The following is an 18189-nucleotide window of genomic DNA, read 5'->3' as shown; positions in this document are numbered from 1 at the left end:
ATTGGATAAATCAGACTTCTAAGCACATTTTTGACCAGACACTTTCTTTTGCATTCCAGTAGTTCAAAATATATCTACATCTACATTTCATACCTGTACTCAGTCCTCTTAAAGAATTAAAGAGCAGCCTAAGCAATAAATTTTGGATCTGGATCAAAGCCCAACTTTCCAAAGAAAAACATGCAGTTTAGAAATGTTCTGCCTAATACGAACAGTTTGGGTACACTTTAATAGGAATAAGTGTTTTCCTCCTGTTTGAAGGAATTTGCTTGAGAAATAGAAGCATTTGAAAAGAATACCACGATAGTAAAATATTACACTTTCCTCAATTATGTATCAAAGTCGTGACACGTAGGATTCCAGCTCTGTGTGTTGTTTCACGTATAAACACATGTACAGTTTTACAGATATAGACATAGCAACTTTGATTTGATTGGCCGATCTTTCAAACAAGTGTATTAAAGAAAAATTATTAGACCATTAATCCGTCAGTTTTACGTTTTAAAAATCCAAGAAACTTCAAGGCAAAAATAGTTTAATGCAACATAATGGTCCACATTTTATCACACAGAAGCATGGATATATGAAGTTAAGGTTTTCACAGCTCTGCCACACTACATACAGTGTTGCCAGCTATCAGTAAATTTACAGATCGGATGAATGGAATGTCCCTTACAAAATGTGCTCAGTACTGTGGTGCCAGGTACAACAAAAGTTCTTGATTGAGAAGAGCAACAAAATTAATGCTCACTTAATATTTTTTAAAATAAAGAAAAAACTACCATTTTGTTTATGGTGCAGTTTTGATGATGCTGGGATTGATATACGGAATTGGAGATTTCAATTAGTTGCTTTGATCAGTCTTTGCTATTCTGGTTCTCTTCATCAAGCTCTCGTTGATCTCCCCTCATTTCCCTCACAAGGAGGCCAGACCAGAGAAAACACCACAAAGGCGAGAAAAGGGAAGACTTGCCTCACGGAACCAGGTGTGATCCCAGGCACATTTCATGATAAAATCAGACTCTCCCTTGCTCTGATCCAGACAAGTGGATTTAGCCCTTTTTTAAAAAATTTAAGGATGACTGGTCTGAAAATACTGTTGGTCCAGCACTTCACCACTCTCACAGACTAGCAACTCAACTGGACATATGTAACTAAACCATTAAACTGTTTTCTGTATATCAATATTGTTGTTAACCAAATATGAAAATTGTAAAGGAAGTATAATATTTATGTATAGTACCTTAAATGGTCATCTCCACATTTTTGGATGATTAGAGTTGTTTGGTTTTTTAATTGTAATATTCGTATGTAGTTTGTATGAGAGAGTTATAACAATCCCAGAAACAGTCCTAAGTGTATAGTAATCAATTTTCTGTGTGTGGGAATATGAAGAAAGGGTCAAGTTAGAGCTACTTGAAAAAAAACAACCTTGGATTTGCCCATTTTTGTATAATTAACAACACCAATCATCATGTGGCAAAAATGCTCTTTCATTGCATTAAATAATCCTGAAATCGGTGTGTTGTCAAGGTAACAAATGGGATGTCAAAAAATTGGATCTACATGATCAAAAACAAAACAAGCTAACTCAGGCCAGGTCTACACTACACACTTACATCAGTATAACTATGTCACTTGGATTGTAAAAATTCCACACCCCCAAGCAATACAATTATACAGACCTAACCCCCAGTAGGTAGTGCTATGTCAATCGGGGGAGGTGCTTCACCCATCAACATTGCTATTGCCTCTCACAGAGGTGGATTAACTACGCTGATGGAAGAAACTCTCTCATTAGCGAAGTAGCATCTTCACTACAGCACCACAGCAGTGCAGCTGTGCCGCTTCAGCACTACGTTTAGACAAGCCTGAAGAGAAAAACCTGTTATGCACCAGTTTGCTTTTAAACAAACACGGCATAAAAATGATAGACGTCAAAATGGATGTTTTTAACCTTTAGACTACAGTAAACTGCAGACAAGTATCTTTTTAACGAGTCTCTTCCTTCCTATAACTTTTATTCCACCACCAATTACCTTCTGCTCCCTCCCCAAAGTATAAGCCACTTATTTCCTCTAGTGGATATCACAGGCTATCCACTTAGAACAGGCCAAATGATTCTTGCTCACCTTCCACAGTTCCTGGTTTACGCCCAACCCTCCTTTTGCCTGCCATCTTCTGAGCCACTTAATCTCTGCCTTGAACTCCAGCTGCAACCCAACTCTCCATTACTGGTTCCCCTAAAAGGATAAAATTGGTTCCAGGTAGGTCCAAATTCACTAGTGTGTACTCAATACACTTTCAAGGGGCCCCCAAAAAACCAAACCAAACTAGGGCAGCACTGAAAACCTGTGCACCAGGTTACACCACCACTCAAATTTGTCCTGAGAGAGGGACAGCTGAGAATCATAGAATATCAGGGTTGGAAGGGACCTCATGAGGTCAACTAGTCCAACCCCCTGCTCAAAGCAGGACCAATCCCTGGACAGATTTTTTCCCCAGATCCCTAAATGCCCCCCTCAAGGACTGAACCCACAACCCTGGGTTTAGCAGGCCAATGCTCGAACCACTGAGCTATCCCTCCCCCCCTACAGCATGGGGCCATGTAAGTGCATGGCAGGCACTGGAAGTGAGCAGAGCTGTGGAGCTGGGATTGGAAGGTGCCATGCTACGCTAGGAAAAGAGTAGAATGCAGAGTGCATAGCTGCAGGGCACCAGTAAGTGGCCAGGAAGATCATGGGGGTGAGGTGCTGGGGCAAGTTGTAGATCGCCTATGTGCTGAATGGGAAGTGTTAGGGAGCTGCAGAGTGAGGGGCTGAGGGGAAGTTGGCAATGTTGGAGGTCAGTGAGCTTGGGAGCTCGGATGTTGGGCACTGCGAGTGGACATAAACTGTTGGGGGTTGTAGTGAGCAAAATGCATGTAAAGGCTCCTGGGACGTGTATGGGGTATATACGGGATAGAAGGGGCATTTGGAAGTCTGTGTAAGATGGGTTATTTATGTGGCAGAGGCACTTTAAGTAAGGTGGAGATCCCACAATTTCCATAGTGCACAGGGCCCCAAAATTCTTTAGTCTGGGCCTGGTTTTGGGCAGGGTAAATGGGCACCCATTCTGCCACACATCCTGCCCTGCCCTATCCTATCTTGCAAAAGCTAGGAACTCTTCTTCTTACTAAGTGCAGTGCTCCAGTACTGGTCATCCTAAAACCCTGGGAAACTAGGTAGCTCCTGGTTGTCATCCCCCTATGAATTAGTCCTACGGGTTAAATCTTGTGCTCCAAAGTTTCCTCTATAAAAGTCCCTCTTTTTATGTATGTTATTTAAATATTACAGAAATATCATCAAATATATCACTAAAATATGAAGTAAAATGTAATAAACAAACATAAGGAAAAGTCTGATTAGATCACAAAACAAAGGAAACTTGAAAATGACCTTCCCAAAGATGAAATGCTTTTGGTAGAGGCTTTTGAGATCAATGAGATACTGCCAACCTACTCTGGGAAGAATTGAACCATCTTTAAAAAGCTGTTTAAATGTAAATGCAGTGAAAAATTTCTCCTGGATTTTTCTTTTAATTCAACACTGCACTGCCAAGAAATTAAACATCTCTTGTTTACTGCTTTGAATCTATCCAGGTTAGTAACTAAGTGTAATTAACTATCATACATGGTCTACATAAAATAAATTAGTGGCCATTTTTATTCTGTCTACTAGAAAATGCACTAAAGGTTTGTATCCCAAAAGTCACTGTCACAATTGGAAACTTTGTTGACAATCTCAATAGGTTACACTTGGCGCAAATATGAATGGAGACTGAAGGGCTCCTCACTATTGGAGAATCACTAGAAGATTTTCCAACAACCTATTGATGAAAATATGCAGTGACGCTTGTATCATTATTCTGCAGATAATAGGAGAATTTCATTTTCTTAACAAGCGTCCATTTCTGGAGGAACCAGACAAAAATGCTTGCTGCTTCATTACAGCAAGGCCAGCAGCGACATGACAATTTAACTAACAAAAATGTTTCCTAGGGCTGTGCTGGCATAAACAAAGCTAGTATAAAATGAAGACCAACACACTAATTTTTAAGCTTCCAATACAAGTAATATGGAAGAAGGGCAAAGAATACTTGCTTAAAAAAAACCCAGCAGCAGCAGCTTAATAGAGAACACTTATTTTCAGTTATCTAAAAGCAACAATGAGAATAAAGAGTAGTTAGCGAGGATCTTTAAGAAATAGCAAAACAGTTTTCTTAAGTTGTATGTCTTCATTTACGGACAGAAACCCTCAGTCACCTTTTTGTTAAAAACCAGTCTATTCACAGATAAGTCTGCTTTTGTCCCACACAAAGGTAATTCAAATCTGTAATTAACACAAGTTTGTGCTCTGAATTACACCCTTGATTTGGACTGCCGATACTCACACACTATTAAACAGTTTCATGCCTTTGTTACAAACTTGACTTTTCAATCCCTAGATTGTGTTTGAGGGGGGGAGGGGGAAGGAAGAAGAGTGGGATCGTTTTGTTTTTATTGATTTTTAAGAGAAAAAAAATAAGCCACCTACAGCCTTCCTTCATCCCTGTTCATTCACCTGAAAGAGTAAACAAAAATGGGCCTAAAAACAATATGTATCCTATTTGTGTGTCTCCTACCTAAACCATTTATTGTACTCTGTGCCTACAGTACAAATCATACACTTAATTACAGTAAAAATTACACTGAACAATACAAGTTAATGTTTCAGTGTTTCACACTACATTCACAAAAAAGCAACCCCCTGATTTGGCCTGGACTACCAACACTGTTACATCACTTCTTTCAACAAGCTCCCTGTCTACAAGAATTTTTTAAAATTTACTTTGTTTTCTTCACTTTCTCTGCCCCTAAAATTAACTAACCCCACAGGCACAACTATGAAAATCCACATTGTTCCTCTTCCTCCTCTTGACTCAGGCTCCCAAATAATTAAAAATAAAAGATTCCTTACATAATTCAGGTTTGAAAGTTCTACATTTTTCTCACACATCCCTCTCCTATTTTTCTTTTAACTCCATGATGCAAAAAGAGCAAGAGAAACTGACACAGGCCATTCCGAGGACATGCAAACAAAGCATTTTTCTCAAGTAAAGCGCCACCTTAATTATTTTAAGTGCCTCCTTCCCTGATTTGATATTTCTGAGGAGGGGGAAGGGGAGGAAGACATTCAGTTGGATAAATGAGAATTAGACATGTGTAGCATCTTTGCAATCTGAATCATCTAAGTGGATAGAACTGTGACAAGAAGGACATTAACATGCCCTATCATCTCATAAGTAAATATTTTTTGAGAGCAAATACTAGATTGAAACTATTTTGCAACCTTAATTATAATCTTGCTTTCACTTTTTTTTTTTTAAAGCCTCTTTTGGGTATGAAGCTTTCTGGTATCAACCAAAAAGTGATATATTTTTTAAGTTTGAGGAAAATCTGTTCAGCTAGTTGTAATACGTAAGGCTTAAAGGTGAAGATAGTGAGTGGCATGGGCAAACTTTTGCCACTAAGATATTGCTACAGCTTTCTCTCCTACACACACGTCATTCAAATAGAGATGGAGCTTTTAAACTTAGCCTATAATTATAATCAATCAATTATGGACTATCACTGGTCGTGTTTGATAATAAAGTTACATGATTGAAGAAAAGTAACTTGGGTATGCTCAGTAGGCATCTAAAATTTTTTTTTTTAACATAGTCTAATGACACAATACACCATGATTGCTCCTAGAAAAAGGATCAGAGAAATTGTAAATGAAGAAAATAATCAAAATGATAAGATGTGCTACTGTCCTGTTAACCAATACAGGAAATTGTCAACAGATAGCAACAATGTGTGAATTCACTCCTCCCCCAACTCATTTACCAAAATGAGGAATGAACTTAAAAGCCCAACTGTGACTGGGAAGTGATCAATGTTTTCTTTAAATAAGAAAACTAACTAAAAATTACTTTAGTACAATATCAAGACTACACCTTTTTTTGTTAAAAGGCAAGGTAATACAAGCAGTTAAGATGTCTACAACTAACATTCAAGAGAAGTTATCCTTTAAAAAGTCACTAAAAATGGCAATCCTGAGAACCATGTTTACTGTCTCTGTGACTTCCTTAGCAAGTTTATTCTGCTAACAGATAAAACAATTCATTGTTTTGCTTTCTTGCTTGTTTAATATGCCATTCCTGTAAAATCAACTGTTTCATCTGCATGGAAACAGTTCCAGCAGTGGTGCCTTAGTTAATAATTATGTTAGTGACGTGTAAGCCAAAATCTAAACCTGCTTTCTTTCCCTGATTCATAGCAACTCTACAGTATTAATAAGAGAAACAAATAATAAATAAAAATGCAACCATCTTATTTTTTAATCACTAAAGGAGATATGATCAAAACCACAGGGCGTAAAAATCTGTTATGTAAGAAGATATTTTTTTTCCATAGACACTTTCCAGACTATGATGACACTAAGTTGGTGATGTTACATAACCTCTGTATCTTGCAATATGCCTTTAACAAATAAATCTATTGTTATACACTTAAAGTAGAATACTATAGTCAGTCAGGCTGAACAAATTTAAGTTCCTATGCTAATGTTAATTTTTGCTTTTCCTGATTTCTTCCCTCCTCCAAAGTACTAACTGTACAACCTTAACCTTCTACTGACATATTTTTGAATATGAATGAATTCTTTAAAAACCTTCTCAGTCATTACAAAAAAAAATTAGTGGATTAATTTGAGGAAAAGGTAGATATCAGTTGCCAGTGAAAAGGGTAAAATTAAAATTACTCCACGTAAAAAAACAAACTCAATTTATTTCCCTATTTCCTATTAAATTTGAACTGGATATTAATATACATTGCACAAATACTGTATATTTTATATACATTTAAGCTATAATTATAATGTTACCATTAACAGTTTATTTCCACACACTGCTGCTTCTCCTAATACACATGTAATTTTCACCCTCCTTTTCTATTTATTCTTGAACAATTCTTAAAGTCTTGCCTGTCTATGAATCAGAGTGCAGATAAATGAGAGAACTACAATTAGAATTGTACAGTATATTAAACAAAATACCCATTTTACAAATATATATTCACATTTAGATGAACTTTTAAATTATTATTTTAAGGATATTATTTATCTGTATAAGAAAAATACTTCTGGCGACAGAAAAATCATGTGAACAAGCAACACTGTGTGATCACAGCATAATGAAACCAGCAAAATAATCCCATAAAAAAGTGGGGTGCAAATTGTATTTTTACCTGCAACAGCTGAGGTAATGCTTTTACAGTAAGACAAAACCAAATTCCCAGCTTGCACGGAAGTAAATCACGCCACTGTGGTTTTTCCAATGATCTACAGCAAAGTAAAATTATTTTAAATATTAAAAATACATTTTCATTACACAATATACCTGTTTACAAAAATCAGCAAAACTCTCCTACAGCCTCAGACTAGAAGTGTAAAATTCAAAATGCTTATTAATCCATTTTGAAAGTGCATTAACATTAATATAAAATATACACTGTGAATACTGAAGCCATTAAAAAGCATGTAACAAACCAAAGAATCAAGACTAGATTTAGACAATGTGCTTCTATTAATTGTTATATTTTTAATCTTCTTTTAACAGGACTTTTCTTCATTTACAAAAAAATAAAGTCCAAGACTTAAGTGATCATTTCAGCGAAAAAAGACTAACCATCACCAAAGTGTTCACAAGCGCTGACAACTAGATATGAAGACGGTAGCATAAATAAACCAATACATAAAAATTAATGTCATTTGCAGTTCACTGAAGCATTACTCACTGATGTCATCAGAATAGAAGACAGGCAGAATAGTCTCTGATCTCCATCCTGCATTGATCCAGTTCATGCCCCTGCTGTGTGAACTATTTAAACCCTTTATTTCTTTCTATAAATCAATAGAAGAAATGGTGGTATCTTTTGGAGAATACTGGATGTCACTTCCCTATGTTGTTTCTTAACTAAACAGCAGTGTCAGAATCCTTTACTAATGCTTTTGTTTCTATGTGAAACAAACAACCTTAAAGAATCTCCAAAATTTCAGCACTTACTAGAAATTCAATACATTAAAGACTCAATAATGGTGAATGTTAGTTTACATTTTTAACCTAATTTAAATCTTCAGTGGAAAAGCTTGTAATAAATTTCTTGCAAAAATTGTTGTATAAACCATAAGCACCCTTCTGCAAATAAACTAGACTTTATACATTCTTTGCTTTACAATTACTTTTGATCTTCCACATAACCACATTTCATATTACAAACCCACACCAATGTCTCCCTGAATATATATAAACAGCAATCATAGTACACATTGCCAGCCTTGCTACATTCTCATAAATTTAAGAGATTATCTTTCAGTGTGGACACACCACATACAAGCATACATGCTGAGTGTGTAAAATATTTGCTCAATTTCTTTAATAGCTGAAGTAGATCTTTGACAAAATCATTTAAATATGAAAATACACTAGTAACTGTTCCCACCTTTCGTTTTTGTCAGCAGCCCCAAGTTTTACTTCATCTGTACTCCTGCCTCCTGTCTTTTTCTTCTTATCTCTCTTTTTTTTGCTAAGCAGTTCATCCTTAATGTAGAAAGAATTACTGTTACAATTATCATTAACATGTACTCTATGAATGTTACTGGAACTCTTCTGTGAAGGATAAACATTAGAGTAGCATTTATGCAAATACATCTAGGGTCCTACATGATTAAGTAAAATCATCTATCTCTAACAATAACTGTTGCCATGGCATCCAGTCCTTAAACACACATGAAGTCCAGCTCTGTCAGTCATGTGTATCTCCATAGCAATCAAAGTTTTCTAGGAAGAGAAAGCATTCAACTTGGCTCCTTTCTCATTCATCAACTTTAATAATGTGGCTTGGAAAATAAAAAGTAAATAGATGCTAATGTGTGAATACTGTTCAATTTGTGTTTGTTTGTTTTTTTTAAAGAGTATAAACAAAAATCAATTGCTTTTCATGTTATGTTCGCTTGTACCATCAACTTAAAGCTTCCAAAGACATATAGGGGTGGAGTGGGGGTGGGCATGGAGGAGAATAGATACTGAAAAATGCTTTAGCTTTGACTGCTTATCTAATGGACCAGAGAACACTTATCAGGTTTTATTTTGGAAATAACCTCCAATAAGTACAGGAAAAGCCAAAGTGCATACAAATTCGGAAAATCAAGACCAGAGACACCCAACATTTGTGAAGACCAAAAGCATGACCATGGAAGGACATGTTTCTGCTTCAACAGATGGTAGAGAAGGTGTCTGCTGTCTTTCTTTCCTCTGATAACTAGAAAAAAACCCTCTTGTTCATTAATTGTCATCAGCGACTGTATAAAAAATTAAAATTTTACGTTACATTCATATAAAAATTATTTCATTTTGACTTTTGAATCTAGAACATATAGAACGTATCAATCATACAACTAAATAATAAAATCTTTGCTACTAATACAACTAACCATTTAAAATACCAGAAAACTAATTTGAATGGAAAAGGACATATAGTAAAAATCCCTATTATTTGGAAACTTTTGCAAGAATTCAGATAAACCAATGATTGTAGTGCATTTGATTTATTACCAATACTTACCAGCTGTTTTTCCACGTAGATTGACCAAACCACAGCATAATGACCCACTGTGAGAATAATGAACAAGAGTAATGCCAGCTCAGCATTGCTCATTTTTCTCACCCGCCTGTAGTAGAATACAGGCTGTCGCCAATCTGGTAGTCCATTGATCAGAATATCATCATACCTACAGTAGCAAATATAACAGGCTTTCATGGAGAGTTTAACATGGAGTGAGTTGGTTTATTTCATTTTAAAGACAAATTACCACAACACCACAAAATAAGATAATAATAATAATAATAATAATAATAATGTAACTTTTTTGAAATACCAGGGGACCGACAGAATTCAGAGCAGTATGATGTGGAAATGTTTCCCATCTTTTGCAGAAAAGGTGGTAAACTCTACTATTCCTACAGCACCCCCATCTGATTCTCTTATGAATCAGGATTTGCTGTCGAATGAGACATATGTTCTGCATGCCTATCAATCAATGGTCAGGTCCCCAGGATGTAAGTGAACAACAAGAGAAATAACTGAAATGTGAGAACGGAAGGAACCAAGTTTCAATTACTTAAGTGTTTTACTAATTAAAAACATGAATAATGAGGTAAAATAGCTGGCTCTTGATTTTCTTTATGGTGTTCTATCATAAACCTTCTAGCTAGGTGTACCTTCTAATTAAACTCTTGCTTATGATGCTAGAAATCAAGGTTCACAGGATCCAGGCAACTTTGTTTATTTCTAAAGAATGCTACTGAAAAGTTAAATTAAACAGTTTAATGTGAGCAGGTTATTTTAAGGCTATTCTCTTTTATTAATGTAACTATGTCCTTACAAAAGTCATTTGAATAAAAAAAGTCAGTTTATTTGTCCACATTTACTCCTTGAAGTACTTTAACATAAGCAGTCTTTGCCTGTTAGTTTATTTAATGTTCTTCAAAAGTGGTTTACATAACCCTACAAAATTTAAATTTAAGATACCTAACCTAAAACATGAAGAGGAAAAACTTAGAGGAAAAAGGCTATAATATAAAACTTGAAATAGTCACATTCAAATACTGTATGTTCAAGATACACAACCTGTTAATCTTAAATTGAACACAATTCATTACATATTCTAATCACACCATTTCTAGAATTAAATCTGTACTGAAAGGCCTAATTTGGTGCAACACATTGACCAAAATATTTTAATTAAAAATATTCTGAGTTACTTGCAGGCCTAATTACAGGAACAGAAATAGGGCCTATATTGTCATGCAGGTCAGTAGAACTCAGTAGTAGGTTTTTCTCAAGTAAATTGACCAATCCAGGAATAATAGCGCAGCTGCTAAACTGCCAGTCTTGACATGTAAATCAATTTAAATGCAACAACTGCAGTAGCTACTTTGATAGTTATTAAATTGATACCTTGGAGATGTACTAAGAAATTTAAAAAAACCAAGATTTATTGCTGGCAACTTCATTTTTTTTTTTTTTAGTGGAAAAACACTGGTTTTAAGTGCAAAATATATTTAATTCAACAAATCTAGAAAATTTGACTTCTGATAAATGACCATTTATTTGTTCAAGGCAGGAGACATTATTAGTAATTTACTAGGGAAAATGATTTAAAGCACAATATTCTGCTGACTTCTATGGTTACATACTAAATAAGATGTACACCATGAAATTCTCTTTATATACATTTTCAGAATTTTATAAGATTAATATCAAGAAATGTAAATTCTGATTTTAGGATAACTTCTTTTCTTCCTTCACAATAAATCAATAAAAAGGACTTGAGGCAATAACCTACTTGTATAAGAAAAAAAAAACAACCTATTCAGCACTTAGTTTAGGAAATGACATTTTAAACTTAGACTAATAAAGAATGGAAAACTATATATTTCAAGAGCAAACCAAGCAAACACAACCACTTTAACACTTGTTTAATGTAAAAATCGTAATGCATTGCAGTCCTACTGAATAGTTAAGAGTTGAAATACAAGAGAAATATTTTGGAAGCAAAAAATGATTATATTCAACCAAGACAGTGAATAATTTGATTTCAGAAAAAAAGGTTGATAACAAAATGTTATGTTTGTGTGTGCCATCAATTTAAAGCTCTCAGAGATATCTGGGGGTGAAGGGAAAAGGATAAGTCTTTTTGTACATTACTATTAATTTACTAAATATTTTTTTTTCTGATACACTGGGACAAGTTAAGTACTAAACTTAAGTTATGTACTAGAAGAGAAAAACAAGTAAGTTATGATAAAATAATGCTGTTACATATTTGTTTTCCAGTATTGTTATGATTATCAACAATGCAGTCTTATCACCACAATATATCAATCCTGTTTAACACATAACCAAATTTAAGACAGCAGAATTTCATGCATTAAACACTCTAAACAGTACACAGTATTTACTTGGCTATGTCTAGCATTCTGAACAACAGTCTCTGAGGATTATGTCTTAGAATCAATGCTCTATTGATTTTACTATCAATGAACATTATGGCTCACACGACTGGCCATTTTAAAGGAAGATAGCTTCTATTATAACCCACTTTATAGAATATATGCTGTTGAAAGATAAATCACTGCTTTCTATAGTAATTAAGCACTATATTGAAAAATAAAGCTACTGTGATGATTTTTAGGGTTACAAGTGAACAATGATCCCAGAGTTACTCAAAAGCCTCCCATAATTTTTAATGTTGTTTTCCACATTAAAGACATTGTTTAATTAAAAAGAACACACATTACTCAGTAAAGTACTTATTTGCAAAAAAAAAAAAAAAAAAAATTAGCAGCTATGAAGGATAGTCAATCAAAGCATGTGCAGCAAGGAGAATCATATTCAAAATTGAATTACAAAGCATTCTTACTTTATCAACCTATTTTAAATTATTACTCTTTACCTCTCCTTCCCACAAAATTTCATTTAATCTATCCGCACTACTTTTTCCTGTCTTCAGATGTGTGCAAGTACATATAATGCAACTTGTATACGGCATATGAGTGCCCAGCAGTTGTGTACTTTGAAATAGTCAGCAATTTACAGTGGGAAATAAATAATACCAGGAAGTAACTGAATCACAGCACAAGAAAGTAAACTTCATAATGAAAGTAAAACTTTCATTAAAAATATTAATTTAAAATTTAGTACCACCATTAAGAAACAGTTGTGAAAGTGTGATAATTTCACCTACCTACGATGATTCATGTTGTAGTTTTTAGAACTCTCTAGAATTTAGTATAGTGCAAGAAAAATCAATTAAATTTGGTAGCTGATTTCAACATTAATCTATTTTATAATCATATAAAATGTCTGCCATTTTTTTAAAGCCCAGGAAACTTCACATTTCACACATTACTTCAGAGATCTGATGTAGCTTACAAAAGGGACAACAAACAAGTCTGAAATAATGAGATCTTATAATTTAGAATATAAATCTTAGGAAAAAGCACCACTGAAGCTTTTTCCTCATAAACTATCAAAGGCAACATGTAATGCAAATATGGTCAAGAACACTTTATATTTTCCATATGCTATGTGTAAAGTCAGTTAATTACTCAAAGAGTACTAAGGTATACTCATCATTTAGTGTTAGGACGCTTATTTTGATTCAGACACTAATGCTTGCTGTAATGAAAATCACAATGTTACCGAAAGTGGATGTATAAACCAAAAGCTAGTTAAGAACATTAAGGTTTAAATGTATTAAGACATTTGATTAGATGTAGTGAATGGAAAAGTTTGTTCAAAATTACATAAATTCTCTACAAATTAAAACCAAAGTAATGATTATTAGCAAGTTTAGCTTGTAATTTTATCCAATAAAAATCTTACTGGGTGAAATTCACTTCAGCACAGAAAGCCTATGTAAGATCCTATCTAGCACATAACACTTATATGTGGATTAATTTACACCAAGGGCTTTGTGCACTGCACTACTGTGTACACAGCACGTACGTAAATAATATTTTAATGCATATTACATGCACATTTAAATTATTACAATTAAAATAAAAAAAGGAAAATATGAAGTAGCTCAGCGGCTTGAGCATTGCCCTGCTAAACCCAGGGTTGTGAGTTCAATCCTTGAGGGGGCCATTTGGGGATTGGTCCTGCTTTCAGCAGGGGGTTGGACTAAATGATCTCTTGAAGTCCCTTCCAACCCTAGTAATCTATGATTCTAAGTGTTAATATGCTAAAGCAGTAAATTCTACTGGCAAGAGTGAATCTTCCTGGAAAAGACAAACAGGGTTTTTATTTTTTGTTTTCATAAAAAATTACCACTACTAAACTAATACTGTAAGGCACGTTTATGCTCCAAAATGAAAGAGAATAAAGAATATAAATCATGCCTAACTCCATGTGTTAACAGTAAAAAAAAATTTTAAACTGCTAAAAGGAGTTACTCCACTGATTTGTTCTGTGAAGTGTAACTATTGTTTCTGTATACACACAATCATTTTCCCAGACATGCAGGAAGAAAGACAAGATGCAAGGGGTGTGGTTCAATTAGGCTACACTTTAATTAACTTAACTCATCTGGGAACTACCTGGCAGTAACTCATACAGTGCAGGTCATCATTTCTTCAATTTTTTCCACCTATTTGAGGGCTGCCATCAGCCCTCACTGGTACCTGGTCCCAGCCCATTGCTGAGACCTGACCATCTTCCCCTTCCATGAGCCTTAAAGGGCTGAGGAAAGGGGGTTGGTCTCACTGTACCAGACATTAGAAGCCCCAAACCCATTCCCCAGCTCCTTTAGGAAATACTATCCCCTAATACTCACTACTGCTTTCAGTTTATCAGTGAACCAGACTTCCTATGGAACAAGTACCAGCACTGGAGACCTATCACCTGCTAAATTCCAACACCTTGAATTGTACCTCCTGGCCTATCTGACCAGGTCCTGAGTTGCTGTGGGGAAGCAAAAAAATCCACACTACCTGCCAGCGAATCTGACAACACTGAGGGGAAAATTTCTTTCCAGCTCCCCAAAACACAACTAGTGTAATGCCCACAACAGACCAAAAAAAACACCACCTCCTATGCAGGGGAATTGCTAAGAGAGAGGGATCAGCTGGAGTGACAGTACTTATATACTCTCTCCCAGGTACACAAGGGACAATGGCTTACCTGAGCACCACTGGTCGGCCCACCAGCTCATGAAATGCCTCCTCCAAACCATCAAAGGAGTAGGAAGACTCTTAGAGAGGCCACTATCCCTTTTCGCCCGCTGCTCCAGACCTTTAAGGTTATGGGGGGGAATGTGTGTTATCTGGCCTCAGGCATGTCCCTTTAGAGGACTGATTCATAGCATGATTAGTTCAGACTTGCATCAAGGAGAAGTTAGTTACCTATTAGTTGGTTGTGCCTTCAGGGGTCTGAATAGTGCCTCTACTTACGTATGTATCTTTCAGTTCAGTTTTTAAACTCAGTCCCCAATCCAAATGATAAAGGATTCTTGAAGAAGAGATTGGACAACTAGATCTTACACTATAGACTGCATACTATTTCTAGAAATCTCTTTTCAGGTGAACAACACACTTTCACCTATAGAATGGCTACTCATTCATACACATCCTCAAAGAGATAAAAATATCAGGAAGGCCCTGTCCATATAAGAAAATTGTTTGTAATGTATCAACTTAAGCTAACTTGATACAAGGCTTCCTTAAAATGAAATAAAATTTTCATATGAAGAGGCTGCATCAATTTCAATATATAAATTTCTAAAACGGTTTAGATAAATAGGTACAATTTTCTCAGGTAGACAGGCCTAAATACATAATAGTTACAAGCTACTGAATCACAATCACAAGTGAAGCAAAATCGTGAGGGGAAGATGTGGGAAAATTCCCAAGGCACTCCAAAGACAAATCTCATGATAAACTCCCCCAACATTAAACTATGATGAAACAGAAAATACATTTAAAACAATGTTACCCATAAAGCAAGAAGACATAAGATTTCAGGCTAATTCATACTTTTGGAAACATTTTAAAACAGATACTGACCCCCTTCCTTCTACCGTACCCGTTGTTAAACTTCCTAACTTTCCTTGATCTATGACTCCAAGCTGAAACTCCACAGAGGGAGGCAGAGTAGAAAACACACACAATCTAAAAAACTCTCTTAAACACATTTCCATGGCTTGTTCAAAATAGAGGATTACCAGACAGAGGATAATCTCTGCTATGAGACATGGATTCCTGCCAAGATCTCTACAAAGCCAAAAGCCTTCAAGAGAAGGTCCTGAGAATCCCTGTTTAGAGAGTTGTAAACCTTAAGATACTTTACTAGAACTCCTGTGCTGGGAGCATGATTCTTTTTCTTTAGCCAAGTTAACCTGATAATCATTAGTTCAAGTGGATGTCCTAAAACCAGACTGTATGTACAGGCATACTACGGTCCTCTGGAAAGCAGTCCAAACACAAGCTACTGTCCATTACTATCTTTCAGGTACTCTTGGACCACCACTTAAGCTTCTGGGGCACTAGTTAAATATTTAAATTATATACCAGGGCAACTATCTACCACTTAAAAAAACCCTTACGTTTATCCAGACACTAATATAATTATATGTTTACAGTATCATAAATTATGTTTTTAAAAAGAAAAATAGCAAAATACATGAAGCTAGAAACATTCAGGAACAGAGTACCTAAGCATCATGTGAAAATTCTTATGTAGTGAGAAGGAACCAACAGGTGGGCAAAGTGGGTTATAATTCCCAACTCACATGTCTAAAATTGTAACTCACCAAGTTATGGCTCTCTGCCCATGTAGACATGATCCAGAAATACAGAACTACAAATGCCAATCTTTTAGAGAGAGATTGTTCTAGCAGAGAAAATTTCACTCCAAATACAAACTGTTTTAAAAAATGTTCAGAATCAAAAGAAGTAATCAGCTTATCTCACTGAAACATGTGCCATATACCTATATACGTTCTATTTATTTTAAATAGTAGCTAAATAAAAATTATGCCCCAAAATCGTGCAAAGACTTATATATGTGCTTAACTATATTCTGTGTGAGTCAGTGAAGTCAATAGGATTACTCAGAGTGCATAAAGTTAAGGATGTGCATAAATTCTGTAGGGTTAACACCCATAAGGTTTATTTAAAAAATATGCAAAGTGTACTCACCTCTTCCTTCTCTCTTCATCCTTTAAAACCTCATAGATAGCCACCAACTAAAATAAAAGCATTGCTTTTATTAGGAATATGACTATGAAAAGGAAACAGTGAAAGCACCATGCACAAAGCAATCGAATCTTAAAAACAGATTTTTTTCTCTCTCTAATATTTCAGTCTGAGGTGATATTTGTCTCAAATATAGGTAAAAATTTCCATTGGGAATGTGATTTTTAAGTTAATAGTGTCCCTTCAATAGGTCCAAAGGTTCTCCAATTATAACACCACACAGCAAGTAGCCTTCCTTTTGTGAAGAACATTGACTGGTAAAGCTGAACTATGACAGGCATACTCTATTGCTCAGCTAAATGTCAAGATTCAGAAGGGGAAATGATCAAGACTTAAGATAATTATTTTATTGATATCTACATTAAATGACTTATAATGAAGACTGATGAGAAGATCTTTTTCCCAACTTCTATTAAAAGGCAAAGTAGTAAAAGGCTTACAAACAGACTTTCCCTTTTAACAGGAATTTGTATGTATGCTTTTATACAGAGAGAAAAGAATAAAACATTTGTTTTCGTTAACAGGAATACATCTAAATATTTTAAAATACTTATAAATCAAATGTATTCAAATACTTGAATACTAATCTGAGTTACTGAACTAGCTTCAGAACATTTTGTATGATCTTTGTCCAACACTAAATCCAACTAATACAGGAATAATTTTGCTCTGTTTGAAAATTACTAATTTTAAAATATTACTTTGCTATCAAAACTGTATTTATTTTTCATGTTAATAAGTAAAGTTATGTCATAAAAAAAAAGTATAGTATAGCATGTGTCACTTACTTGTCTAAACTGGGTTTCTGCATTTTCATCCTTGTTCTTGTCTGGGTGTAAAGTTAGTGAAAGCTTGCGATATGCTTTCCTAATGTCTGCAGATGAAGCATCCTGCAAAAACACAAAGCAAACTTTGTCAGAAACAAATTCCCAGAACCTTGTTAAGATCTGAGGAGACAGCCAACCAAATGCAGGACCTGAGGCAATGTAATTTGAGCAATCAGTCTAACAACCAAGCTATGCAGCTAGCCTGACCCACATGACTGAACAATCATTCACTCTAATTCAGCTCTCCTCTTAACTTCTTTCATTACCATACGTTCATTACAACAAGTTAGTATTTGCCAAAACTTTCAAACACTTGCTTTCTTAAAATTAACCAGTAAAACTTCTGCGCTAATTTAGAGATCAAAAAGACAAATTAAAAATTAATACATCCGTTTATCTTCAAGAAAGTCACCATTCAATCACAAGCTAAATTTCTAAATCTCAAGCCTTGACATATGTTGCTCCCTTAATATTATTTATT

At 35.0% G+C, this 18189-nt stretch overlaps 1 protein-coding gene across 1 annotated transcript in view; it reads right to left on the bottom strand.

Annotated features, from left to right (window-relative positions):
• DNAJC1 (DnaJ heat shock protein family (Hsp40) member C1) overlaps positions 1–16865 on the bottom strand; it is a 115942-nt gene extending 99077 nt beyond the window's left edge. Inside the window, exons 1-4 of the mRNA XM_032775693.2 lie at positions 16825–16865; positions 9686–9851; positions 8564–8661; positions 7310–7403 (exon numbers count right to left, since the gene is read on the bottom strand). Coding sequence (XP_032631584.2) covers positions 7310–7403; positions 8564–8661; positions 9686–9778 — 285 coding nt within the window. The 5' untranslated portion in view covers positions 9779–9851; positions 16825–16865. The remainder of the gene's footprint in view (positions 1–7309; positions 7404–8563; positions 8662–9685; positions 9852–16824) is intronic.
• Between the last annotated feature and the right edge of the window lie 1324 nt (positions 16866–18189).

The sequence above is a fragment of the Chelonoidis abingdonii genome, chromosome 2, assembly GCF_003597395.2.
Source record: "Chelonoidis abingdonii isolate Lonesome George chromosome 2, CheloAbing_2.0, whole genome shotgun sequence".
Taxonomy (NCBI): domain Eukaryota; kingdom Metazoa; phylum Chordata; order Testudines; family Testudinidae; genus Chelonoidis; species Chelonoidis abingdonii.
The sequence above is the reverse complement of the archived record's forward strand: the minus strand, read 5'-3'. Positions and strand labels throughout refer to the sequence as shown.